The sequence below is a fragment of the Medicago truncatula genome, chromosome 3 (genome assembly GCF_003473485.1).
Source record: "Medicago truncatula cultivar Jemalong A17 chromosome 3, MtrunA17r5.0-ANR, whole genome shotgun sequence".
NCBI lineage: Eukaryota > Viridiplantae > Streptophyta > Magnoliopsida > Fabales > Fabaceae > Medicago > Medicago truncatula.
Window position 1 is genome coordinate 9,347,000 of NC_053044.1, and position 22,263 is coordinate 9,369,262.

Consider the following 22,263-nt stretch of genomic DNA (forward strand, 5'->3'; position numbering starts at 1 on the left):
CTCAAGTTGTTTGTTGTTCTACTTTTTCTTGCCACCTTTTCTTGTCCAAGAGGTATATGTGTGACGTGTTTATGTACCTTCTACAATAGGTTTTTTCTAGGTTACCCTATCTTATTTAGAGGGTATTTTACCATCTCATGATATCAACCAATCAAAATGTAATATAGATTGGCAACATTAAATGCCATAAATGAGTCAATTTTTTTCTAAAAAAAGAATCAATTATAATCATAAGGTAACTTTTAATACTTTTAATTTTTATTTAATTATAGACATGATTACATTAGAGATTTTATCTTATTTATTTATTACATTTGGGTCTTTTATCTTTATTTTTTTCCGCTTAAGTCTTTTATCTCTTATAAAAGCACATATACATCTTTTTTTCTCATTTTTTTATTAAAAAAAATACATAATTTTTTTTAAAATATATTTTTATTAAAAATGAAACAAATCCAGAAATATGATGAAGATGTTCATCATCTTCATCTTCTTCCTTTGAATCTTCATCTTATTCCTTTGAATCTTCATCATCTTTATCGAATCAATTTTTTTTTACACAAATATATCTTCAAATGTCATGAATTAATGTTATATTCACCTCAAATCTTCTTTTAAACACAAAAATCAAACCCCTATAGAGAAAGGGATTTAGTTTCATCACAAAAAAAAAAAAAAAAATTAGTCATATAAATTGTCACGCTGTATATTATTATTATTATTATTATTTTCTAACTCAATATTCAAGTCCGACATAAAAATAACCCCAAAATTGATAGTAGCTTTGCACATCAATTTTGTTGTTTCCAGAACAATCTTAACTTTCGTAAAACCCAACTCTTCCGCCAGTGACTAAGCCTCCACCATCCGCCTTGCAACATTTGTGAAATTAAGATTTTGATTTTTGTGTTTAAAATAAAATTTGAGGTGAATATAACATTAATTCACGATATTTAGAGATATATTTTAGTAGATTTTTTTATTTTATTTAAAGAAGATGATGAAGATTCAAAGGAAGAAGATGAACATCTTCATAATATTTTTGAATATTTTTTCAGTTTTAATAAAAATATATTTTAAAAATAAAATTATGTATTTTTTAATAAAAAAAATGCGAAAAAAGATGTATATGTGCTTTTAAGAGAGATAAAGGATCTAAACGGAAAAAAATAAAGACAAAGGACTAAAGTGTTACAAATAAATAAGATAAAGACCCATAATGTAATATTGCCTTAATTATATTTAGGTGTTCAATCTTAATTAATTTACACTACATGACTGGCTTAGAACAATTAAAATTTCATATCAAAATTTTTTCATCTGAATGTCCTTAAATTTATCAGTTATATTCATAAAATTTATTCCCCCCATTTTGATTGTTCAATAATTTTGTCGTTCCCAACTATCGCATTTTTCAATTTTCGTGAGAATCGTCATGATTTCAAATATCGTTAGAATTGTCGTTATTTCCGGTACAATGTCAGGTATGATGACTTGATTTTTCTTTTTGATTTGATTTTTCTTGGTTGTGAGGTAGTTAATTATAACAATTGAGTAAATCATCCGTTGTACTTTGAGGGCTGCTAGCAGGTGTTGCCGCTGTGATGTTGTGGGAGTTTGCTAGCATTTTTTTGGTTGCTGCTGAAATGGTTATGTGATGAGGCTTTTGTTCTTTTATTTGGACTTAAAAGATTTTGCTGATAGTGAGACATGTCTATGCGTGTTAACAGATTTTATTAGATTAGCTGCTTAAATAAAAAAAATTAGTCACGATACTTGACGCGGTTCTAGAAACAACGACAATTCTCACGATAATTGGAAATTGCGGCAATTTGGAACGACAAAATTGAACAATCAAAATGGGAAGGAATGAAAAAGAAACAAAAATTGATTAATATGGAAGAATAAAGAAGAAGAAATTTAAAATAAGGAGATGTTTTTATTCTCACGTTAGGGTTCTTGAATGGAAGAAATTTATGAATGTAAATGATGAATTTAAGGAGATCTAGATGAAAGAAATTTGATGTAAAATTTTATTTGTCATAAGTCTTGTAGTGTAAATTAATTAAGATTGAACACCTTAATATAAAATAAAAAAATTAAATCATTTGTTGTTTAAAAAAAAATTAAATAAAAATTAGGCAAAATTACACAATTAGTCCCTTAACTTTATTTTAGGTAACACTTTCGTCCTTTATCTTTTTTTTGTCACGATTTAGTCCTTTATGTTATAAAATAACAACATAGTTATCCTTTTTCATGAAAAAAATAATCAAAAACTCCAAAAAAAAAATCATCAAACTCATAGGCAAACGTAAATCTTCATCAAACAAGCATAGAAAATCAAATTTCTTTGAAAAAAATCTCATAAAAAATGATAAGATATTGTCATTTTATAACATAAAGGACTAAATCGTGACAAAAAAAAAGATAAAGGACGAAAGTGTTACCTAAAATAAAGTTAAGGGACTAATTGTGCTATTTTGCCTAAAAATTAAAAGTATTAAAAGTTATCTTATGATTAAGATTAACTCTCCTTCAAAAAAAATAAAAAAATAAAGATTAACTCTTTTATTTTTAGAAAAAATCTACTCATTTATTTGACATTTAATGTTACCTATGTATATTACATTTTGATTGGTTGATATCATGAGAGAGTAAATTATCCTCTAAACAAGAGAGGGTAACGTAGTCCTCACCTCTACAATATCATGTCAAGTTTCTGTTTTTTTATCCCTCGTATAAGTTCCCGTTAAAAAAGTTCTTTTTTATAAGATAAGTGATATTTAAATAATATGACAACTCTTTTTTCATATTTATGTTATGTTTTTTTTTTAATGTTTTTGACCAATAAAAAAAAGTAAATATTGTTCAAAAAATTGTCATCAAAAAATTGTTCAAATATCATTATTATATTTTTATTCCTTCGGAAAAAAAAATCTTGTTTTCTTAAAGATGTTTTTTTTTTTTTTGGATGTTATTTCAATGTGTGAGACATTGTTTCTAGTGTCTTTTAATGTATCAATATTGCATGTTCATTTATAGTGTTTCTTTTATTTGTAATTTTATGTCACTAAATAAGCTAGCGTGTGGGATGGGTTTCGCATATGCAATAAATGATTAAAAATTGCTTTTCTCACATTAAAAGTTTTCTAAACATACATTGAAATGACGCAAATATCTTTGGTGGTAGTTAACTACCGCTGAGCAAATCGATAACAATTAACTACCGTTGAGTCAGCTATACTTAATTATCAGGAAGTGAAGTGTTTAAGAGGCAAAGAGATCGGAAAGTGAAGCGCTTAATATATGATTTCAGGAAGTGAACGGTTACAACAAACCTATATATAGCTGTTTATGATCCTAACAAACTTCTAATGAGTTTAGATCAAATGCAGCTAGTGCATGGTAAAGTTCTATGGAGTTGCAAAGTAACTTGATCTCCAAGCTATCTAATATTACAAACAGTGATACAGTTTTAACAAAGCATAATAGTTGAAAGACTTGGATACCTTTGTTGAGGAGATCCGCACCTTCTAAATATTTTGTGATTTTTGAATGATGAAATTCATGGTCCTAATTCAAGTGAATTTGTGTGTATTATAAACTTCAAAATCCATAGATTTTAGGTGTCTTCCTGAGAGGAACCCAAAATCTGGGTTCCCCTATTACTGTCAAACTCGCTTAGCGAGTGAGAGCTCGCCACAACGAGTTGTTCAGTAGTAGAAGCCATAGATTTTGGCGTTCCGAGCCTTTTGGATCGTTCTCGAACACCTCTAAGTGTTCCTTTTATGTGCTTGACTACTGTCTTTCTTTATAAACATGGAATAACCACGTTTACTTGGTGGGTTCATTAACGGTAAAATTATCTCCAGAATCCTATGGTATCACATACATCTAGATGAGTCTAGAACATTGCATGCATTTAATAATTGGTGAGTCGAGTCATACTTGAATATGTGAATCGGTGTATATGTGCATTGGTGAACTTTTGGTGATTGTTGTGAATACTTGAAAACGATGAATTGTATACCTTGCTTGATTGTGCTTGTATACTCAATAATTTATGATGATGTTGATTTTTTTTTTTTTTTTTGAAGAAGTTAAATTAACCCACCCAAATTGGCACCAAGGAGGATCGAACATGAGACCTCAAGGAGGAGCATACTCCCATGTCCCAAGCTAATACAAAATGGACAAAAATTAGAAATTATCAGAGCCTGGTTATTAAACATGTGAATTTAAATTATGCTATTTACTTTCATTTGATTATGTTTAATTGTGAATTGTGGACTAACCCTTAGTGGTCGTTTGGTTGACCGCCTACCTTATTCTTATGAATTGGTAGACGGCGTGCAGGAATAATTGCTTTAGCTTGGTGAGTTGATGTAGGTGTACTTGCAGAAAAAGTACAATAAGGATTCTAGGGTTAAGAATCGTCTATTAGGGTTTAGACTGAATATTGGATACTTGAGAGTGTTCTCAAGGGTGGTATTTATAGCCTTCTATGGGCTTGGGTTTTGGTTGCTTAGTCTCCAAGTAATATGGGTATTTATGTATTTAGGGCGGTTTCTAGAAGATTCTAGAGATTATTAAGGCGGTGCTATGGGTAATACGCGCCTTGGCCCTTTTGAAGGTCTTTTAGGTCCTTAGGAATATTATGACGGTCCACAGCCCCCAAGCACAAGTCTTGGTACAAGGCGTGGTGCTTTAAAGCTGAAGAATAGATTTAGGCAAGTTATGAGGGTCCAGAAGGGCGACGTCTTTTAGGAGAGCGCGCCTAAACCCCACAGACCTTTTGGAGAACCTTTTTAGGTCCTTAGGAATATTATGACGGTCCACAGCCCCCAACCACAAGTCTTGGTACAAGGCGTGGTGCTTTAAAGCTGATGTGATCTTATGAGCGTTTTAATGCTTTGGGCAAGATGGTAAGATGGCTCTAGCCGGATTCTTTGAAGATGGTTTTCAAAGAGCAAAGTCGCAAGTGTCTTATTTCTACCCAGACCTGGATTTGTCAAGTCTTGATTCCCTGAAGTTTGTTCAGGATGGCGAGCTAGTGGATGAACCTTGAATGCATTTGGCGGTGTTGATAATTTTGTAGTCGCCTATCTATTTTATCCTTTGCATTTATTGCTATTTGTGGGAGCTTTTGATCGCAATCGATTAATGTAACCGACAAACCAGATGTTTAAATTGCAAAGACGGTCCTCGCCGTTTATACTCTATGTGAACAAATTTTGCACATGAGAAAAGAATCATTAACCTCTTTGATTACTTATCACTCTTCTTCTTTTTTATCGGGCCGCCGAGTCAGAGCTTTAAAAAGGTTGACCCAGTTTGGGCGGTCACTCGATACTTCTTTTTTATCGGGCCGCCGAGTCAGAGCCTTAAAAAGGTTGACCCAGTTTGGGCGGTCACTCGATACTTCTTTTTTATCGGGCCGCCGAGTCAGAGCCTTAAAAAGGTTGACCCAGTTTGGGCGGTCTGTCGATACTTCTCCTTTATCGGGCCGCCGAGTCAGAGCCTTAGAAAGGTTGACCCAGTTTGGGCGGTCTGTCGATATTTCTTCTATCCCTCCATGAGCGCGGAACATCTCAAATTGTTTTCCGGATACGAGAGCAGGAAACACTTCACACCGTTACCCGGCAGAATTTTTTAAACGAACGTTGGATTTGTGCAATTCTCACTTTATAACCTGCAGGGATATTTTGACAAACAAGCACGATACAAGCATATGTGTACACCAGTACTAGTAATCCAATTCGTTGTGATAGCGTATATCAAGGATCAATATAAAGTTGCAAATGTGTGTTTCATGAAATTCATACATGCTACTTTAGCTTTCCAATTCCACATGTATCTGCTCATCAATCCTTACGCCGCTTTGTTGAAGTCTTTGTCAGATCTTGTTTCGTCAATCTCTCTGATTCCAGAGGTATCACCAGAGATGGGTACTGATCAGGTTTGAAATCCCCGGGATGATCACCATATGTCCCTCAAAAGCAGAAGAGAAAATGAAAACAGGTACCAATATGATCAGTATTGGTGGTAGTTAATCGACCACATCAAGCAAAAAAGAGTTAATCACTCGGATAGTTATACGACTTGAGTATTTGAATAAACAAAAAACAAAACTTGCTGTAACAGAAAGCAACTTCTTATATATAGTAATAAACATTTTAAGTACAATACTACATGAACTTGAGAGTCAATAACCATATGCTAAGAATATCTCAGACCTTATAATAATATAAAAGGATTATCCATTCGACGCATATAACAACCGTGCTCCAAAATCATGTGATGGGAGGGATAGGTAAATCTTTAAATTAGTTTTCATGAAAGCATCAAACAGTATGATCTTTTACCCTATATTTTATGGTAGCTATTGCATAAACAAAGGCGACTGAAGCATCTTAAATTGCCAAATATTGAAGTAAATAAACAAATCCTTAAATTAATCAAAAATACTAGTTTGGTTCACAAAACAAAGTTCTAGTATGAGGTATACCACGGCATAAAAAGGAAATAATGACAATCTACTAAATTTAGCAATAAGTATACTGAACCGCCGAAACGATAAAGTTATGAAGTTAATAATGACAATCTACTAAATTTAGCAATAAGTATACTGAACCGCCGAAACGATAAAGTTATGAAGTTATAAAATCTTATAAGTATAGTCTTCCATGGACATCTAGTAAAAAGAGAATAACCACAATTTTGTCTTGATTCTCAGGTGATTAGTAACTTCAAGAGTGATCTCAGCCGTCACATGTTATTATAATTTCAAAAGTAGCAGCTTCTAGTTTTATCGATATGCCAATTCTAATTTAAAAATAATAAGCAGCAGTTTATTGAGAACCTTCAATTATAGTCTTCCTCATATGCATATAAAGGGTTAATTGAAGAAACGATACGATGGACTCGAAATAATAAAAAAGATATAACCTGAGACATGTTTTGATCAGCGCCAACCTTTTAGCTTTTTCTGAACGACCGGACCAAACAACCGTGCAGAAAAGATCTTATGATGGTTGAAAGGAGGCGTGGTAAAAACTATGGCTGCGAAAGAAGGCGATGAGTCGACGACCTCCACACCTACCGTGATCAGTATGATTGGATATTGCTGTGAAACAGTGGATGTTTCCGAATCGTGATGTTCGATTACGATTCAGCAAAATGGGGTTTTGAGATGTGGTCTAGGTTAGTTTTACCTTTTCCCACAGACGGCGCCAACTGTACTTGCAGAAAAAGTACAATAAGGATTCTAGGGTTAAGAATCATCTATTAGGGTTTAGACTGAATATTGGATACTTGAGAGTGTTCTCAAGGGTGGTATTTATATGGCTTGAGTTTTGGTTGCTTAGTCTCCAAGTAATAGGGGTATTTATGTATTTAGGGCGGTTTCTAGAAGATTCTAGAGATTATTAAGGCGGTGCTATGGGTAATACGCGCCTTGGCCCTTTTGAAGGTCTTTTAGGTCCTTAGGAATATTGTGACGGTCCAGTAGGTTAGATTTGGAGCAACCTCGTTTTGCTTTTGGAGTCTTATAGTCGGGTTCAAATTTAGAGTTGTCTGTTTGTTTATTTACATTTATGACTTGTGGAGATTTTATTCACTCAGTATGTTAAGTTGAGATTTTATATTTGCTGATGTAGTATGATTATGTGATATGGCTATCTGGAGATGTTTTATTTAGTTGTCGACATGAAGATATTATTATTCCACTGCGATGTTTGAGAAATTTTTATGCATGTTGAACTTATAGAAGAAGTAGCATCTAAATCCTTTGCATAATTTGTATTATTTGCGTAATTTATCGCATTAAGGGTTTAGAGTGTTACAGGGGCGACCTTCGTGGTACTTCTGTCTGTAACTGGGCACCACCGGTCACCCTGTTTTTTTTTCTTTTTCGGATGACTGTTTTTTATTTTTTTAAGCCAATGAGAACTAGGCGTAGGTCATGCAGTATATACCTGCCCAGGTTTTCTATAGTCGAAGAGTTTCTGAAAACTTAAAGCACTCTATAACTAACATAATGGACATTCAGGTTGTTTTAGGTACCAGTAAGTATCTGGGTTTACCTTCGATGATTGGTAGGAATCGCAGATAGTCGAAGAGTTTCTGAAAACTTAAAGCACTCTATAACTAACATAATGGACATTCAGGTTGTTTTAGGTACCAGTAAGTATCTGGGTTTACCTTCGATGATTGGTAGGAATTGCAGAGCTGTTTTCTCTTACGTTAAAGATCGTCTGTGGTAGAAAATTAATACTTGGAGTAGTAAATGTCTTTCTAAAGTGGGTCATGAGGTTATGATTAAATCCGTTCTGCAAGCCACCCTGTCTTATATCATGAGTATTTTTATGCTGTAGTCGAATATTATTCTACTATTGAGAAAATGATGAACGCTTTTTTGTGGGGTCACAGTGGTTCTAATAATCGAGGTATTAACTGGTTATCATGGGAGAAGCTCTCGATGCACAAGACCAATGGAGGTATGGGTTTCAAAGACCTCACTGCTTTCAACCTGGTGATGCTTGGTAAATAGGCAGGGAAGTTTATGACTGAACCTCATACTTTGGTCTCCTGTATTTTTAAGGCGTGGTATTTTCCTAATAATAATTTTCTGTCAGCATCTTTGGGCCATAATCCAAGCTACGTATGACGGAGTATTTTGAAAGCTCGTTTCATTGTTAGAGGTGGATCTCGGTGGTGCATTGGGTCAGGTTGCTCCATCTCTATCATTGATGAACCATGGTTAGGTAATGGAACTAAACTTGACACTAATATTGCCAATGCGCATCTGTTGAGGAGCTTTGGGGTAGATAGTTTAATTCACACTCATTCTAAGACGTGGAACGTAGAGGTCATTCACCAAGTGTTCAATGATACCTCGACTGCATCCATTTCACAAACTCCCTTGATTGAGCAAGTGACTGAGGATCCTTTGATTTGGAAGGCGGAGAGGGATGGTCTATATTGTGTGGAAGATTTGATTGATATTTCTCATTTACGGAGAGCCGGAAATTGGTCTGGGATTTGCAGGTTAAGAGTTCCTCTGAAGATTAAAAATCTAATCTGGTGTATGTGTAGAGGGTGTCTCCCCATCCGTGTTCGTTTTCAGGATAAAGGAGTTCCATGTCCTCTAAGTTGTATTTTTTGCGATGGACCGTCTGAAGATCTTCATCATGTTTTCTTTGATTGCTCTTTTTTGGTGCAGGTGTGGTTTAGTGCAGGGATTCAGGAGAAAGTGCAACGTTCTTGTGCTAATTCTAAGTGTGTTGCCGACTTGATTTTTCTTTTGGTGCAGGATCTTTCACACGATGAGAGTCAACTTTTTGCTGCCCTTTTGTGGAGCATGCGGAAACATAAAAACTTAAAGCTCTAGCAAGGCGTGTCGAAAACAATTGAGTAGGTTGTGGACCGGGCTATTCATCTTGTTGAGGACTGGAGCATGGCTAATACACCTTCTACAGCAGCGCACAATATCAACAACCTTTTTGCAGAAGCAAACAGCAATAGCGCTCTAGCTGTAGCAGCGAATAACAACAATTCTGAGATGAATAGCTCTCGTGTGTAGCCATATGCAGCAGTTGTGTGTGTCGCATTTGTTGCATACTCTTCGTCATGGCAGAGGCCTCACCAAGATAGAGTTAAGTGTAATGTTGATGCCACATTTTCGAATGAGTTGAATATCACAGGTTTGGGCATGTGTATCCGCGATGAAAGGGGACTTTTTGTGCTTGCTAAGGCTATTCCGTTGCCGATTATGCATGCTGCTCATGTAGGGGAAGCTATGGTCCTTTACTATGCTTTGGAGTGGCTAAGTGATATGAGATTCGATAATGTAGACTTTGCCTTGGACTCAAAGACTACAGCGGATGCTTTTAATAATTCTCGCCCAGATGCCTCTGAATTTGGGCTCATTATCTCCGCTTGTAGAAGTCTCTTCGACTTGAAACTCACCAACTCAAAAGTCAAGTTTAACCGGAGACAAGCGAATGAGGTAGCTCACACGCTAGTTGGGGCTGCCACATTAGCAGCTAGTCCCACTATTTATTCTTATGTACCTCGTTATATTGAACATCTGATTATTAATGAAATGCTATAAGCATCTTTTATTAAAAAAAAAGGTTTTGCTTCTTTGAATTTATTCTTTTGTCACTCTTAAATCTTAATGTTTAAATAACCTTTTCAAAGTAAAATTTGAATTGCAATGCAATATTATGGGAACTCGTTAACCTTTGAATTTGAATTGCCCGGAGCACTCGTTAACATTTTCCATTATTTATTAGTCAAACTTTCGACTTCCTTTTTTAGTGGAAAACATAGGAGGAAAATGGGGAAGTTGAGCAGCTAATGCACCTTTGCTAATTTTCACCAAAAATTCTATTTGCTATGTACAACATTACGCTTATTTTAAATACAAAAACAAGATTCGTGAACTTGCGATCAAATTTGTTTGCGAGATATAGCATCACTCATTTTATAAATATTTCATGTAGTATTTGTTGAAAATTGTATATTAAATACTGTTAACATTTTTTTAGAAGGTATGGTGGCAATTGTGTCACTAGATGTGATCAGAGATGGAAAGGTATCAAATGCATTGCAATTTCGTATTCTCAATACAAGTCTTGAGGGTTATATTTTTTGAATTGATTTATTTATTTATTAGCCAACATCAGTATGTAATATAAAAACTTTAATATAAAGACTTCGGTGGTTCTTGTAGTTGGTGAATAATTGTATGAAATATTATATTTTTCATTGCCGGCCTAACTTCAATGGTTTACAGGAATCAACATCTTTACTCCTTAGCACATTTACTATACTATTATAATTATAATAGTATAGTAAATGTATCAACGAAGTTTCCCTGCATAAAGGTACCTTACCAAACTTGTTTTCCACCATTGATATAGATTTTCAAGCTACCTTACCTTCGTTAATCAACATTCATCAAAACAACCCCGCTTAGAAAAGATGGCAGCAACTTTGGTTGGAGGTGCATTTCTCTCTGCTTCTGTCCAAACCATGCTTGACCAACTAACTTCAACCGAGTTTCGTGATTTCATCAACAACAGAAAGCTGAACGTCTCACTCTTGAAGCAGTTACAAGCAACGCTGCTGGTTCTTCAAGCTGTGCTGGATGATGCAGAGGAGAAGCAGATCAACAATCGTGCTGTCAAACAATGGCTTGATGACTTGAAAGATGCTCTCTTTGATGCTGAGGATTTGCTCAACCAAATCAGTTATGATTCATTACGATGCAAGGTGGAGGATACACAAGCTGCAAACAAAACTAATCAGGTGTGGAACTTCCTTTCTTCTCCTTTTAACACCTTCTACAGAGAGATCAATTCCCAAATGAAGATCATGTGTGATAGCTTGCAAATTTTCGCACAACATAAAGATATCCTTGGTTTGCAAACTAAAATTGGTAAAGTTTCTCGTAGAACCCCTTCAAGTTCAGTAGTTAATGAATCTGTCATGGTTGGTAGAAATGATGATAAAGAGACAGTAATGAACATGTTGCTATCAGAGAGCAGCACTAGGAATAACAATATCGGTGTTGTTGCAATTTTAGGTATGGGAGGTGTCGGTAAAACGACACTTGCACAACTTGTTTACAATGATGAAAAAGTTCAAGAGCACTTTGATCTCAAAGCATGGGCTTGTGTATCAGAGGATTTTGATATTTCAACTGTAACTAAAACTCTTCTTGAATCTGTCACTTCAAGAGCTTGGGAAAACAATAATCTTGATTTTCTTCGAGTTGAACTAAAGAAAACATTGAGAGACAAAAGATTTTTGTTTGTGTTGGATGACCTATGGAATGACAATTATAATGAGTGGGATGAACTTGTAACTCCTTTGATTAATGGAAACAGTGGAAGCAGGGTCATCGTCACAACACGCCAACAAAAAGTTGCAGAGGTTGCACATACATTTCCTATTCATAAATTAGAAGTTTTATCTAATGAAGATACATGGTCTTTACTCTCAAAGCATGCATTTGGAAGTGAAAACTTTTGTGACAATAAATGCTCAAACCTAGAAGCAATTGGTAGAAAGATTGCAAGAAAGTGTGCTGGGTTGCCCATAGCTGCAAAAACACTTGGAGGAGTATTGCGTTCGAAAAGAGATGCCAAAGAGTGGACTGAAGTTTTGAACAACAAAATATGGAACTTACCAAATGACAATGTTTTACCTGCATTGCTTCTGAGTTATCAATATCTTCCCTCCCAATTGAAAAGATGTTTTTCATATTGTTCCATTTTTCCAAAGGACTATTCACTTAATAGGAAGCAATTGGTATTGTTGTGGATGGCAGAAGGCTTCCTTGATCATTCTAAAGATGAAAAACCCATGGAAGATGTAGGTGATGATTGTTTTGCTGAACTGTTATCCAGATCATTAATTCAACAACTACATGTTGGTACTAGAGAACAAAAGTTTGTCATGCATGACCTTGTTAATGATTTAGCTACAATCGTATCTGGAAAAACATGTTCTAGGGTTGAATTTGGTGGTGATACCTCCAAGAATGTTCGTCATTGCTCATATAGTCAAGAAGAGTATGACATTGTCAAGAAGTTTAAAATTTTCTACAAATTCAAATGCTTGAGAACCTTCCTACCCTGTTGCTCTTGGAGGACTTTTAATTACTTATCTAAAAGGGTGGTTGATGATTTGCTACCCACATTTGGAAGGTTGCGTGTGTTATCATTATCAAAATATAGAAACATCACAATGCTTCCAGATTCGATCTGCAGTTTGGTGCAGTTGCGCTATCTAGATCTATCTCACACAAAAATCAAAAGCTTGCCTGACATAATATGCAACCTCTACTATTTGCAAACCTTGATTTTATCATTTTGCTCAAATCTCATTGAATTGCCGGAACATGTCGGAAAATTGATTAATTTACGTCACCTTGATATCGATTTCACAGGCATAACAGAGATGCCAAAGCAAATTGTTGAGCTAGAAAATCTTCAAACTTTAACTGTTTTCATAGTAGGCAAGAAAAATGTTGGTTTAAGTGTTAGAGAGCTTGCAAGGTTTCCAAAGCTACAGGGGAAGTTATTTATCAAGAACCTGCAAAACGTCATTGATGTTGTGGAGGCATATGATGCTGACTTAAAGAGCAAAGAACATATTGAAGAATTAACGCTACAGTGGGGGATTGAAACTGACGACTCACTTAAAGGGAAAGATGTGCTGGATATGTTGAAACCCCCAGTAAACCTAAATCGATTGAACATTGCCTTGTACGGTGGGACAAGCTTTCCATGTTGGTTGGGAGATTCTTCATTTTCTAACATGGTGTCACTGTGCATTGAAAATTGTGGATATTGTGTGACACTTCCACCACTAGGACAACTATCTTCTCTAAAGGACCTAAAGATAACAGGTATGTCAATATTGGAGACAATTGGTCCAGAGTTCTATGGCATGGTTGAAGGAGGTTCCAATTCTTCATTTCATCCTTTTCCATCCCTTGAGAAGTTGGAATTTACGAACATGCCAAATTGGAAGAAATGGCTTCCCTTTCAAGATGGCATACTTCCTTTTCCTTGTCTTAAAACTCTGATGTTATGTGATTGTCCTGAACTGAGGGGAAATTTGCCTAACCATCTTTCTTCCATTGAAGCATTTGTAATTGAATGTTGTCCTCATCTGTTGGAATCACCACCTACTCTTGAATGGCTCTCCTCAATAAAAGAAATAGATATTTCGGGAGATTTACATTCTTCAGAGACTCAATGGCCGTTTGTTGAGAGTGACTCGCCATGTCTACTGCAATGGGTAACACTACGTTTTTTTGATACAATATTCTCTCTTCCCAAAATGATTTTGAGCAGCACTTGTCTTAAATTCTTGACACTCCACAGTGTTCCGTCTTTAACTGCATTTCCAAGGGAAGGTGTACCCACTTCTTTGCAGGCAATTCATATTTATAATTGTGAGAAGCTATCATTCATGCCTCCAGAAACGTGGAGCAATTACACATCGCTTTTGCATTTGACTTTAGAAAGAAGCTGTGGCTCACTTTCCTCCTTCCCATTGAATGGTTTTCCTAAGCTCCAAGAGCTTGTCATTGATGGTTGTACTGGTCTGGAATCCATTTTTATTTCAGAAAGTTCTTCCGATCACCCCTCAACCCTCCAAAGCCTTAGTGTATATTCCTGCAAGGCCCTTATATCACTACCTCAACGGATGGACACCCTCACCACTCTTGAAAGATTGCATTTCTACCATCTTCCAAAACTTGAGTTTGCACTATATGAAGGAGTTTTCTTACCTCCCAAATTGCAAACAATTTATATTACATCTGTAAGAATAACAAAGATGCCGCCATTAATTGAATGGGGTTTCCAAAGCCTTACTTATCTTTCAAATTTGTATATTAAAGATAATGATGATGTTGTTCACACCTTGTTGAAGGAGCAATTGCTACCCATTTCCTTGGTGTTTCTGTCAATAAGTAATCTCTCTGAAGCGAAATGCTTAGATGGAAATGGGCTTCGATACCTCTCCTCTCTGGAAACACTTTCTTTTCACGACTGTCAAAGGCTTGAGTCATTTCCAGAACACAGTCTCCCTTCCTCTCTAAAGTTACTGAGAATTTATAGATGCCCTATTTTAGAAGAAAGGTATGAAAGTGAGGGAGGCAGGAATTGGTCTGAAATTTCTTATATCCCTGTGATAGAAATAAATGGCAAAATGACAATATGAATAATGGGAATGGAAGGAGGTGTGCCATCTTGTTTCAGGTATGAATTTCTTTTACGTTACTAGTCAAGAATAATTTCTCCATTTCATGATTGTGATTGTGTTTATGAGCTGCAGGTCCAATGCTTTGTTAGTTTTTGCAACATGAAGTATAAATAAATGAAACAAGCAGCAGATTAATCTTGTTTCTTATATAATCTCATTTCATGTACAATGTCTATTATATGATATTGAATGTTCAATTTGGCATACTTTTTTAAATAGCTTTTTGCTTCATTTTCAAAAGGTTAAATAAATTTAAATGAAACATTTCCTTACTCTCTATTAGGTGTGTTTGTTTCTCAAATGGTGTTGCTGGAAGATTGAGAATGCCAACAGCTTGCAACTCACCTGCACTTGCATGTGAATTTTCGTTGTACCCTTTTGATGATTCTTTTTGTATGCAAAGATAATGTGTACACAAATAACTCAAGAAGAAACAAATAAGTTTATTTATGAACTGCACCAGATCAGGATGAGCCTTTTACATTCATGTGCATTAACCAACATGGTCCTCTCATCAGAGGCCGGAGAAGTCGGTTTTTATTACTTTGAAGTTTATTGAAGAAAATTGATGGGCCTCAATTTTTTTATTTAATATAATTATATAAATTTGAAATACACAAATTTCTTTGGAAAATTAGGCGAAAAAGGTAGATGTAATTTTGTTCCTGTAACTTATTTGGTTTATTCTTATTCCAATGTTGTTGATCTTCCAGCATCTCTTATCTTGAAATTAACTATGTCACTAGTAACTTGGTCTTTCTGCCCATATCATGTTACAGATTGAAAAGCTCAAGTGACTATTTTCGCTATCATGTGATCTCGTCATATCTTCAGTATCGCAAACATTATAAAAGAGAAAGGAAGTTCGGAACACAACATTTAGGCAGAGGTACTGTGCTTTTTTCAATTTTCAAAGTTCTAAATAAACTGCTTAAGATCTTGATGGTCTATTCTTGCTGTGTGATACTGAAAACTTAATAGTACTTTTCTAGATTTTATAAAACGTAATAGTACTTGCTGTGTTGTAACATTCATTTTATTACATATTTGGTATAAATAATTTTATTATGTGGTTGTATATCTTTCGCTTCCTCATTAAACTATTCAAGCTCCGCCGCTGCACTTTTCCTTTTCCTGGACTCATACTTGCTTCTTGTTGTGTAGGTTGCTTGCTGATGTTCATCTCAAGAGTTTTGGCATATTGAACTGTGAAAGATCTAATTTGTGAGCTTTCTTTTTCGTTGTAATGAATTTTATTATGGCTTTTTTTTATAAACTTTGTATAAATCTGTAATTATTAAGGTTTTAAGTAAGCCATATCAGCTTATAATATAGTTATTCATTATAAGATTTGATTCACAATCGGAAAAACTAGGTCTTCCGATCATGATTTGAATCTTGATTTGATAATTGTGTTATTGAATGTATCTTTTTAAACACCCCGCAGTGTGCGTGAATCATTGAGTATTACACTAGACTAGAAAATTATCTGCAATTTAAGAAACGATACAAAAACAATTATTACAAACGAGTGATATTTACATAAAAGAATCAAACAATGGATTATTTTTGCTATTTCTTTAGTCGAAAGCCATCAACTAATTCAGTTCTTTGAGTCATCACATCATCAAATAGATGATCCACCTCCTTGCTTATATCATCAAATATCATCCCTATCTCGCACAAATTTCTCTGAAATTCCTTGGTTGCATATCATCTTTTACTTCATCACCAGCAACAACGCGAGCAACAAAATTCTTTTTCTCTTTGATCTCACTAAATCATGGCATTTTCTTCACTAACTTTTCGGTGATTTTGAGATCAAGTGTGGAAACTATAGAACTTTCAAAACCACCAGCAATTTTTCTTAGCTCCATGTATGGCTTAGCATCAACATATAAACAAGATAAGAAAACTCCACATACCCAAAATTCAATACTCTTCATTTCCTTTACACCTTCCCGAACAATCATCTCCTTACCATAAACAATCTTTCCTTTACCGTCATGTGTGTGAAAAGATTTACCAAAGTTGAAGCTAAAACACCCTACTAGTTGAATTGCTTATAAATGCTTTCTATCCAAGGAGCCAAAGAAGCCTTGAATGGCCAAGATGAGAAAGTGAAGAAGAAATGGAATTCAAAACCTTCAACAAACTCATTGGATAATCATGTCCACAAGAAGCTTCACGAAGACCTTGTTGATGATAGACAAAAGGCTAGAACATTCTTGAAAGCATGATAACAATAAGATTTCCGACACGGGTTTCATTTCCAATGCTAATTGGTCAATGTGTTTGGAAACATGGGAGTGAAAATCATGTAACGATGAAAATGATAATTCTTCATTAGGTTGAGCAAATTAATATTTTTAGCCACAATACCATTTATTTTTAATTCACAAAATTTAATTTCATGTGATTCATAAAAAAAAAAATTGACAAAATATGTGATTCATAAATTAAAAAGTATAATTTTCGTAAAATACACTAAACTCATGTATAATTTTAAAAAGAAAATATTAATTTGGTCGTTAGATCAAGATCCGAGAATTCAAATATGTTTTAAATCAGGACCATCGGATCAAGACCGGATGGTCAGATCTAATAAACAAGGGAATCGCTTTCTCGGTTAGTAAATAAATAAGCAGATGGCACATTGGCTTGGCTTGACCTAGTTGTGTGGTTGACGGCACAGAAAGCACATTGGCTTTGCAAACGTAAGGACTTATGTGTGACTAAAATTTACAAATCTGGACTTATGAGTGACCAAAATAACTTCAAATCAATTTGTTACAAACCTGAATTTTAAAGACCCATGGTGTAATTTATCCTAGATTATATGGTTTTTATTTTATTTATTTACTTTTTTTTGCACTAGTTCCTAATCAAGAAAATCGATGAGGTTCTGAAGAAGATAACCGAGGCTGTAATGGTTGCTGAGAGTGAATTTGGTGATTCTAAACTTGTTCTGGAGATGAAACGAGCTCTGAAACTGCTATCTTCTCGTCAAGAGAAACTCAATTCACTACATATCAAACTCAAAGACTTGAATATCAAGATCTATGACGAAAAAAAGAAGAAGGACACTTGTGGCGATTCTTCTTCTTGACTAAGAGTTTTGCAAATTTGTCTACTACCATTGATAATTTTAAGTTAGAACAGAAAAATGATATAAACTTTGTTTGGTTGACAACTAAAATTCAAAAAGTGGTATTGGTTTGTTTGGCTAAGATACCTAGAGTTTGTTTAGATTATGGTTGTGTGTGGATTAATTGATTTTAAGAGGTATAAGAGATGAGTTCATGGCTTATATAGTAATATAGGCATGTTCATGTATAGAATCTTTAAAAAACGTAGAAAATTGTCACATTGAAAACATGATAGAAACAAGTGGGACATTAACTTGGTGGTGGTCAAAAGTGCTTATAGCTAGGTTTGTGTGGAGTGACTTAGGTTTAGACTAAAAACACGTACAATTGGGTCCACTTGGGACATGCCTTGAAGTAGAAGATAGATCAATGAAACTTGTACTGAAAACTTAGTAGTACTTTTCTTGATTTTGTTGAACAATCTCAAGTCAGACTTAATCGGTATTGTAACATGCGCTGTGTGTGATCCCTGCTTGTTATGTTGGTTTCCTGCTCATATTCATCACAATTCACAAGAGTAAGGCACCCAAGAAAGAAACCTTTAACCAAGTTTTGACCTATTGAATTGTGAAAACTCTAAATTGTGACTTTGTTTTTCTTTCTAATAAGTGTGTTTGGTTTATTTTACTGTTGTACAATGTAAATATTACTTTGTATTTTTCGTTTCTATCTTAATTATGTACTGATATGTCTGGTAATGAACGGATAAAGGCAACGTTGGTGTGCGGTGCTCCAACATGGTGGCTATGTAGTCTACACGGTGCAGGCACGTTAGCACTCCAACACTCAAGTTAGTGTAGGAAATGAGGTCGAATGTGTTAAGGTGTGCGGAAAATGGATCGTACCTTGCGGGCGACGCAAAATAACCCTTATGTAGGAGAAGGAGGGGCTAAAAGCTTCTGTGAAATACGGCGCCTCGGCATGGAGCCGTTGGAGGACACGTGTACGGTGCAAGAAGCACGGGGTGTGCTTCAGTGTGGTGTTGTGCACCGGAACTAGCGTGCTCACTCAGTCTGTAACGTCTTGTTTCGACGGTTTTGGGTCCACGTGTCTTCATGGGATTGGCGCTCTAGCCGATCCAAAACATGTACAATCATTTACCTTGTTGCACTTGTCTGTATTCATAACGATGCTTGCAATTTTACATTCGTCAAAGCACATGTTTTGGGTTAATTAAGAACCTGACATCAATACTTATTATTGAACGCGTCTTTGTAGTTGTAGCCACAACACATTGAGCAAATAAATCATTGAGTATTACTACTAGAGAAATGATATTTGTACAATCTTTTTTTGACAACTTTCAGACAACTTTCTCTCTCATACTCACATTATATTCTTACTCTTTCTCTTCTTTTTTCTCTCTCCATTGTTTTTGAACAATGAAAGAGAAAAAGGAGGTTGTCATAAAAGTTATTGGCAAATGGTTGTTCAAATATCATTGCTCATACTACTAATATGACATTATGACTTCAAATTTGTACAATAAGGTGTAGCCTAGTGTTATTAGTTGGAACGCTCTAGGAGTTTTAAAAAGAATGTCTAGGGTTCCATCCCTATTGCTAACAGACTCCTCCTCCCCTACTAAACTAAATATAATCAAATATCATTTTCCTATGAAAAAACATAAAAAAGGAACATTACAAAACAGTAATTACAAACTATTGATATTTACATAAAAAATTAAACAATGGATTATCGTTGCTATTTACGGAGTCGAAATCCATCAACTAGTTCAGTTCTCTGATTCATTACATCATCAAATAGATGATCCACCTTCGCGCTTATATCATCTAATATCTTCCCTACACCGCACAGATTTCTCTGCAATTCCTTGGTTGCATCATCTTTTACTTCATCGCCAGCAACAAGGCGAGCAACAAATTTGTTCATTTCTTTGATCTCACTAAAGCATGGCATTTTCTTCACTAACTTTTCACTGATTTTAAGATCAAGTGTGGAAACTATAGAATTTTCAAACCCACCAACAATTTTTCTTAGCTCCATGTATGGCTTAGCATCACCATAAAAATAAGACAAGAGAACTCCACATACCCAAAATCCGGTACTCTTCATTTCCTTTACAATTTCACGAACAATCAACTCCTTTCCAGAAACAATCTTTGCTTTATCATCTTGCGTGTGAAAAGATTTACCAAAGTTGGTGCTAAAACACCCTGCTGGTTGAATTGCTTTCAAATGATTTCTAGCCAAAGAAAGTGATTTCTTCTTCTCCACCAAAGTCAAACCATGAGCCAAAGAAAGCCTTGAATGGCCAAGATGAGAAAGAGAAGAAGAAATGGAATTCAGAAGCTCCAACAAACTCATGGTATAGTTGAGATAAACTTCAATTGAATCAACGTTCCATTTAGTCATTGGATAATCAATGTCGATAACAAGTTTTGCAAAAACCTTGTTGATGAGAGGCAAAAGACCAAAACATCCTTGAAACCATGATAACGATAAGATTTCGGACTCGGGTTTCAATTCCAATGCTAATTGGTCAATGTGTTTGGAAACATGGGAGTGAAAATCATGTAATGATGAAGATGGCAACTCTTCATTAGGTTGAGGGTAACACTTGTGGTGATTCTTCTTCTTAAATAAGAGTTTTGCAAATTTGTCTACTACCATTGATAGTTTGAAGTTAGAACACAAAGATGGTATAAACTTTGTTTGCTCCTAACTCTCTTTGGTTTTAAACTATAAAGCTTTAAAAGAGTTGTTGGTAACTAAAATTCAAAGAGTGGGGTTGGTTTGTTTTGGTTAAGCTATATATCAAGCAAGTTTGTATAGATTAAGGTTGAGTGTGGATTGGATTAATTGATTTTAAGAGGCATAAGAGATGAGTTCATGGCTTATATAGGCATCTTCATGTATAACTTGAAAAAACAGAAAATTGTCACACTGAAAACATGATAGAAACAAGTGGGTAAAAGGTGCTGATACGTTTGTGTTGACTCAAGTTTAGACTAAAAACACGCACAATTGAGTCCACTTGGGACATGCTTGAAGTACAAGATAGATCAATGAAACTTGTCATGCTCGTTCATGCTACCCTACAAAATGAAGCTCAAGCGTGTGTATTATAATCATTTTGCATTAAATTAAGCATATGGACGCTCTAAAAAAAAATTAACCATGGACGATTTTGAATAAACTAATTAATTAGCTTTGTTGAAACTAAAAACATCTCAAAATTGAAAAGCCTTCTATTTTTAGTCTTTCTATAAAGTCTCGTATTTTTGGCCCCCTTTGGAGTAAATTTGTATAAGGTCTCAGTTCCAATTTTGTTGTTTCATTGATGGACTCTATTGAAGATCAACTATTGGCCAAACTCAAATTTCTAATAATTTATAAAAAAAAAAAAAAAAATCGAAAATGAATAAATTTTGTTGGGAAAACAAATTTGAAAAAAACCTTTTTTTTTAGAAAATAATATTTTTTTGGAAAAAAAATTAGATTTTATTTTTAGAAAATAACTTTCTTTTAAATTATTTTTTTGAAACCCATGAATTTTAAATACTTTTTCTACCTTATGCGTTTCTTTCGCCCCATATTTTTTTCTATTATACCATTTCTTCGGATTTTATAAACCGAACAACAGTTTAGGCATTTTTGAATTTTATACTATGAAACCTATTGAAACCCAAGATTTATGTATGAATTGATATCAAAGTTCTCTTCGAATCCATTTTATTTCCTTGTTAGATTAAAGACAATTAATTATTATTTAACTGATGAGTTCACAATAAGGTTATCTGCGATCTACAAATCTAGGGTCGTCGATCGTACAGGGACAGTATATCTATGTAAGGTTGTTAGAGTGAGGTTTTGCTCTCTCATATGTAAGGTTCTTTAACTATGAAATAAGTCCTTGTAAATTGAGGTTACTAAAACTTTAATCATTATAAAAAAAATATTTAATTTTAACCTTATAATTTCAAAACACCTTTAAGTTGGTCTCTAGCAGGGGCGGACCTGGACTAGGCCCACTGTGGTGCCACACCAGTCCAGGTCCAATTATATTTTTTTTTTTAATTTTTAGCTAAATATTATATTATATAAGTCAAATTTTATAATTTAATCACATGTATATGGTGTTATGTAGTGGCAAAGGCCCTTTCATCAAGGGAACTTGGGTTCAACTCCAGATTTCAGCATTCACAATCCTAGTCTGGATTAGATTGTTAAAACTCCCACAGGAATATTGGAGACCTAAAACATTGTTTGAAATTGCTAATGGGGTGGGAACCCCTCTAGATTTAGACGTTGCGACTAAGAATCACACTTTTGGTCATTATGCAAGGATCTTGGTTGA

The 22,263-nt window shown here is 34.7% G+C and overlaps 2 protein-coding genes across 3 annotated transcripts; one reads left to right on the forward strand and one right to left on the reverse strand.

Moving 5' to 3' along the window:
- Positions 1–10,869: 10,869 nt before the first annotated feature.
- Positions 10,870–16,141, forward strand: LOC11438250 (putative disease resistance RPP13-like protein 1). 2 transcript variants are annotated; one of them, XM_039831254.1, is made up of 3 exons: positions 10,870–14,789; positions 15,077–15,682; positions 15,958–16,141. In XM_039831254.1, the coding sequence occupies exon 1, from the start codon at positions 10,993–10,995 to the stop codon at positions 14,749–14,751; it is 3,759 nt and encodes a 1,252-aa protein (XP_039687188.1). In that variant the 5' UTR covers positions 10,870–10,992; the 3' UTR covers positions 14,752–14,789; positions 15,077–15,682; positions 15,958–16,141. The 2 variants fall into 2 exon arrangements, with proteins under 2 accessions (XP_039687188.1, XP_003599114.1); XM_003599066.3 differs by having other exon boundaries at positions 15,573–15,682.
- A 3,441-nt stretch (positions 16,142–19,582) lies between these two features.
- LOC11445558 (UPF0496 protein 4) lies at positions 19,583–20,756 on the reverse strand. Its single transcript, XM_003599068.3, has one exon. The coding sequence runs from the start codon at positions 20,574–20,576 to the stop codon at positions 19,647–19,649; it is 930 nt and encodes a 309-aa protein (XP_003599116.1). The 5' UTR covers positions 20,577–20,756; the 3' UTR covers positions 19,583–19,646.
- Between the last annotated feature and the right edge of the window lie 1,507 nt (positions 20,757–22,263).

Bases quoted from the DNA above. Each gene is read 5' to 3' on its own strand.
- LOC11438250 (XM_039831254.1), top strand. From the start codon at position 10,993: ATGGCAGCAACTTTGGTTGGAGGTGCATTTCTCTCTGCTTCTGTCCAA.
- LOC11445558 (XM_003599068.3), bottom strand. From the start codon at position 20,576: ATGGTAGTAGACAAATTTGCAAAACTCTTATTTAAGAAGAAGAATCAC.